This window comes from Solanum stenotomum, unplaced genomic scaffold (genome assembly GCF_019186545.1).
Source record: "Solanum stenotomum isolate F172 unplaced genomic scaffold, ASM1918654v1 scaffold11127, whole genome shotgun sequence".
NCBI lineage: Eukaryota > Viridiplantae > Streptophyta > Magnoliopsida > Solanales > Solanaceae > Solanum > Solanum stenotomum.
This window is the reverse complement of record NW_026021407.1, coordinates 77,398-83,715: the sequence shown is the minus strand read 5'-3', so window position 1 is coordinate 83,715 and position 6,318 is coordinate 77,398. Positions and strand designations below refer to the sequence as shown.

The window sequence follows — 6,318 nt, the reverse complement described above, 5'->3', positions numbered from 1 at the left end:
ATTGCACCAAAAGTCAATAAACAGTTGATCAACTTGGTTTGGGAAATAGTAATGCAATACAAAACTTGCTTTAGGCAAAATTTCATGTATCATAATTCAGTTCAATTTTGAAATGACAAAATTCAAAATGTATGGTGATTTTTTATGGAAGTACTGTTGACTTACTTTATCTATAGGGAATTCCAAATATGGCCAACTGCATCTCATAATGCTAATGGAAGGACCAATCAAAATGTACATTCTAGACATTGTGAAAATGAAACATCAATAAATGTACTGAAAAGTTTCAATTCTTCTCCTGACATTGAAAGATGCCTTAATTGAAACAACCATATGAGATCTCAATGTTGTCACCTCAAAAAAAAAAAAAGAAGGTCTATATAAACTTATAACAAGAAAATTTAAGCCAGTAAACATTCTAATTGCATAAATCTTCCTCAGGTTCTTCTCTTCTTTGCTTCAAATATTAGCTTTTTCTCCAAGATTGTCTTGAACATATGTTGAGCAGAGTTATTTTTGTTTTAGCAATTGTGAATGTTCTGCATTTTATGTTTAAACTGACACATTTTATGTTTACAGTTTGAAGTCTAACCAACCGCGATATATGGAGCATGAACTAGATCACTCCAATAGCATTGACAAGGAAGAGGCTGTCATCATGCAGAATATCGATGGGGATGAGATTTTCCCACCTGAAAAAAACAGGAGTAGTTTTTGCATAAGGAAAATAGAAGGCAATAAAAAGACTAAGACACGCTTAATGAAGATGCGAAGCCTAGACTCTGCAGAGGAATCACCAGTACATGGAAAATCCTTGTGTCATGCAAGATCATTTAGTTCTCATTTTCTAATAAACATAGATGAGATGATGAGTGATGTTGATAATGAAAAAGGTGTACTTTTAAGCAAGACTCCAAGTGGGAAAATGGGATCTTTCTCATCCGATCGATCCCCCATTTCCTCTTCAAGCATCTCTGATGACGTGACGTTAGAAAATTCACAAAAAAGTAAGAAAATCACAAGACATTAGAACATAAAATTAGCAGCCACAATTATGGCAGTGAACACATACTTATATACTAGAAACTAGGCTGCCTTTTTCATGTATGTGAATGTTATTTCTGAAAGAAGTCCCCTTTTTTGTTGTTCAGAGAACAATATATTGAAATCGAAGGATCAGGAGGATGACGATTCATGCAGCTGGAATAGAATTCAGATTGAGCCTACCTTGCGTATACGTCTCAAGGTGGTTAATGCATGGATCATCTCTTATGAACATTCTACTGCTTTATATTATATAATAAGTAAGAACATAATACAACTTTTCCACTTGTTTTGTAGTTTCAAGATGTGAAGTACACCGTGGCACTGAAGGGAGTGGAGAATTCTGATACAGAAAAGTGCATACTTCAAGGAGTGAGTGGTTCAGCCTGTCCAGGAGAAATTCTCGCGTTAATGGGACCTTCGGGTGGTGGTAAAACAACCTTACTCAAGCTTCTAAGTGGAAAGGTGAAAAATGATAGTGGCACGATTACTTTCAATGGCCAGCCATATAACAAGTCATTGAAACAAAGGTATATATATTCACAAGTCCTGATAGAAATTCTCCTAAATAGTTTATCAAATGTAAAGTTTACTGATAATCACTCAACAGGATCGGGTTTGTGCTGCAAGATGATGTTGTTTTTCCCCATCTCACTGTGAAAGAAACCTTAACATACGCTGCTTTGCTTCGTCTACCTAATACATTATCTAAAGAGCAGAAGAAAGAGAGAGCTATTGGAGTTATAAATGAGCTTGGCCTAGAAAGGTAACTTCTTCATTTCCTATTACCAAAAAAATCTCTTCTCATTAAAGTGTTATGATTATACCACATAAAAAGACCAAAATATTTTTCGATCACATGCTAGAACTCACAGATGCTAAAACATCAGAAAGAATGGAATACGCGGGACAGCCTTGTTATGTCGAACTGTCACTAGCTTAACTTATTTCATGCTTCTAAGATTGTAATGTTTTCTAAAGTTGGACACTGAAATGTAATTTCAGGTGTCAAGACACTATAATTGGAGGGGCATTTGTTAGAGGAGTTTCAGGAGGTGAAAGAAAACGAGTATGCATTGGAAATGAAATTCTTCTGAATCCATCACTTCTGTTCCTAGATGAACCAACATCTGGTCTGGATTCAACCACAGCACTTCGAATTATGCAGATGTTACGTAACACTGCCAAGGTACTCATTATCAAAGAGTCTCATCAAGTCATACTAGCTTTTTATAAGTCTCATTAAATAAATCATCTTATTTTGATAGGCTGGAAAGACAGTGGTAACAACAATACATCAGCCATCGAGTAGACTATTCAGCAGATTCGATAAGTTGATTCTATTAGGACAAGGCAGCTCACTGTATTTTGGCAAAGCCTCTGAGGCAATGCTGTATTTCTCTTCAATTGGTTGCTCTCCCCTTATAGCCATGAATCCAGCAGAGTTTCTAATTGATCTTGCAAATGGAAATATAACAGAAAAGTCTATACCTTCAGATCTAGAGGACAAGCTTTTACCAGGAAACCATCATTTCAAAAAGCAAAATGAAGGACCTTCCCCAGCTGATGTTCATGAGGTATAAGAGATCATCCTTCTTTTCTTAATCTATGTGATAAACCATATTATTATGATAATATATACACTTAAAAACCAAACATTTCAGTATTTCGTTGGGGCTTATGAGTCGAGGGTTGCCAACATAGAGAAACTAAAACTCCTGAAGCATGGCCTGATAGAAGAAGATTCTGAAGTGCTGAATTGGCCTCATTCAAGAGATTCTGGTGCAACCTGGTGCCAACAGTTTACAATTCTTTTCGGAAGAAGTCTCAAGGAGCGAAACCACGAGTATTTCAGCAGTCTTCGGATAACTCAAGTCATAGCAACAGCTATAATTGTTGGCTTATTATGGTGGAATTCAGATACTTCATTCCCTAAAAGAATTTCAGATCAGGCAAGTAATGTATTTCTTACAACAAGGATCATTTTGTCTTTAAACTAGCATGCTTCTTCCAAGTAGTGTGGAGCCAGAAATTTTACTAAGGGGTGTCAAAATATAAAAAAAGTAGACAACATACAACATATATACATAAAACCAGTAAAATTTCAACTAATTTTTTGGCGAGACACCCCTTAGCATAAGGTGACTCCGCAACTGCTTCATCCTAGTCCTTCAACTAATTTTTTTAGGAAAACATTGCAGGCAGGGTTGTTATTCTTTATTTCAGTATTTTGGGGTTTCTTTCCACTATTTACAGCAATCTTCACATTCCCACAAGAAAGGGCTATGTTGGTTAAAGAGAGATCAGTGAATATGTACAAGCTTAGTGCCTATTTCATAGCCAGAATCACCACTGATCTTCTCCTGGACCTAGTGTTGCCTGTAACATTCTTGGTGATTGTCTATTTTATGGTTGGATTGAAGCTGACATTCAATGCATTTTCTTTAACTCTGCTCACAATTTTACTAAGCATAATTGCTGCTCAGGTTAGAAGTTATGATTTCTTTTTCCGCTATTACTCCCTCTGTTTCAATTTGCTTGTCTTACTTTCCTTTTCTAGTAACACTTTAATTTCAACTTTTCATAACATGTTTAACATCACAAGATTAAAAACAGTTTAAGAAAAGTATTCTTTACTTTCTTAAACTCTCTATATGAAGTCAAAAGAAGACAAACAAATTAAAACCGAGGGAGTATCATATATATATCAAAGCAGAGTTGGTCTTGACATGACATTTGGGGTTCACTATGTTCAGGGCTTAGGTTTGGCTATAGGTGCAGCATTCATGGATGTGAAAAAAGCAACAACGTTTGCTTCTGTTATCCTCATGACATTCATGTTGTCTGGAGGATTCTTTGTCCAGGTAATAATTAATAATGTCTTATCAGCACATGGATGATGATATATAAACCAACATTGATGTTAGTGTTATGATAACTATCATAATAAGTAACACTAGAATTCAACAATATTCGCGCATAGTACAATTTTCAATGGATGGGATTCAATTGAATCATGTTGCTTCAAGTACAACTTATTAGCTACAATTTGCACCACTTATTTTGGAACGCGAAGTTGATCAGGAACAATAAATGGACTAGTACAAGAAAAAGTTTGTCAATATCAAACAATGTGACTGATTTCGATTGATTTTATGATTGTAGGAAGTTCCAGCATTCATGTCATGGGTTAGTTATATCTCGATTAACCATCACACATACAGGCTTCTCTTAAAGATTCAGTTCAAATCCTTGAGAAATTCAAAGTATGGCTCTGTTGATGACTCTAGTGGAGTTGAAGTAGGAGCAATGTTAGTGATGGTTATTGGATATAGGGTGTTAGCCTACTTCTTCCTAAGAAAAATGAAACTAAGAACAAGTACATAATTTGATAAGTATTAATTTTATTTTTGTTTTTATAGTTATAAGAACCAATCTCTACCAATAAGTTGTAACTATAACATTCTACATGTACTATGTTCTTAATTTGTTTCATATATTTCCTTCCTATTACTTCTTTGTTGTGGAGATGGAAATTTTGGGACAACATATTTTGAACATTTCTTCTGTGATTCAAATGGGCCGTCTTGAACTTTTGACTCTCACGTGTCCGGTGTGTTTCTTTTACGATATGCTATAGTCGGAGTGTCTTCTATCCCTATGTGCAAACCTTTATGGTCAATAGTGTGGAACAGAGTAATTGGCTAAAGAGCCCAATGATGGAAGAATTTCTATCATATAGGTCAAGCCCATTCTTTAGTTTTGAGAATAGACATCTTTTTGATAAGCCCATGGGCTGAAACTTTTGCTTTTGTCCAACTTATGATTGGGGATTTCCCATATTTCAACCCAACAATACTAAATTTTCTATATAGAAGATACTTCATTTGCTTAATATCCATATAGTCCATACGAATAGAAATTAACTAAACATATCGGTGAGATTTCATAAGTGAGGTTTGGAAGGGTAGCAAGTAAACTGATCTTACTCCTTAGTCCTTACCTTGTATGAGGTAGAGAGTCTATTTTCGATAGACCTTCGGCGCGAGGATAGTGTTACAAAAACAGATCTGACAAATACAAGAGTAAAACTATAGAAAAATATCGTAGAAAGAAAGAAGATAGTATTGACAACAAAATAATACAATTAAAAGGAACTACAATAGTAATACAATTGGACAAATGAGAATAAATAAACTATTCATATTCCAAATGCACACACAAGTATATGTGATCATACAAGTAATAAGTGACTCGAGAGTTGAATATCTTACCCACATGGACTTGTGGTTATCTATTTACTAAATTAAATTAATGCAAATTATTTATTCAAGCGATAAAATTTGATATTATTTTAAATTAACTCAACTAATAAATAATTAAATAACTAATGGATAATTAACCAAATGAAAACATATTTTATGTTATCGTTGAATGAATCAATCTATGGACTATCTAACAACCACGTTGTATTCTTCAATTGATTCACCTATTAATTTTCCTGAATTACTAGTTGCACATTGAGATAATCGGGCAAAATACAAATTTATGAGAAAATTTTAATGTAAGAGTGAAGTATAAACCGTTATCTTGTGACATCTTTATGGACAATTAAACGTCACCAAATTTGATACGTGAAGACTGCTTACAACATGATTTGGGTGGATTTAATTGAATAAAAATATTTTATATGTCAAAATTAAATATGTATATTAAAAATAATACAATTTTAACAAGTACTTCCTCCATTTTAAAATACATGTCATATTTCGTTTTTAATGAGTCAAACTATATAAACTTTGATCTATATTTAAAGATGTAATTTTTTCATCACATTGACGTGGGTAAGATTGCAACTGATAGTATTTTTCGTATAATTTTTAAATATTGAATTGATTTAATTCAATTAACTTCAAAAATTAGCTAAATTAACTCTATAAAAATGAACTATGACAACTGTTTTAAATTAATAATATAAAAATTGCAAGTTGTGAATTTAAATCTTAAATTTGTCTCTAACCGTCTAATATCATTATCATTTTTCTTTCACATATAATTTCACGAAAATGATGCACAACACACCACGTGAATAAATTTTTGTTTCCAACAGAAGACTATAACTAGTAACTGAGGGACCAATCCATAAATATGTCCTTCTTTTGTTTAGTTTTATTTGTTGATTTTATTTTTATGCTTACATCACATCAACAATAAAAGAAGGTTAATAAAAATAGAACATGAGGATTTTAGGAATGTTTAACAAGACAGTCATTT

At 33.3% G+C, this 6,318-nt stretch overlaps 1 protein-coding gene across 1 annotated transcript; it reads left to right on the top strand.

Moving 5' to 3' along the window:
- Positions 1 to 604: 604 nt before the first annotated feature.
- On the top strand, positions 605 to 4,642 carry LOC125849860 (ABC transporter G family member 22-like). The gene is made up of 10 exons (XM_049529830.1): positions 605 to 905; positions 1,152 to 1,246; positions 1,342 to 1,574; positions 1,655 to 1,810; positions 2,050 to 2,233; positions 2,313 to 2,621; positions 2,709 to 3,000; positions 3,250 to 3,530; positions 3,801 to 3,908; positions 4,210 to 4,642. Exons 1-10 carry the CDS (start codon positions 605 to 607, stop codon positions 4,429 to 4,431), a joined length of 2,181 nt encoding a protein of 726 aa, XP_049385787.1. The 3' UTR covers positions 4,432 to 4,642.
- Positions 4,643 to 6,318: the final 1,676 nt, after the last annotated feature.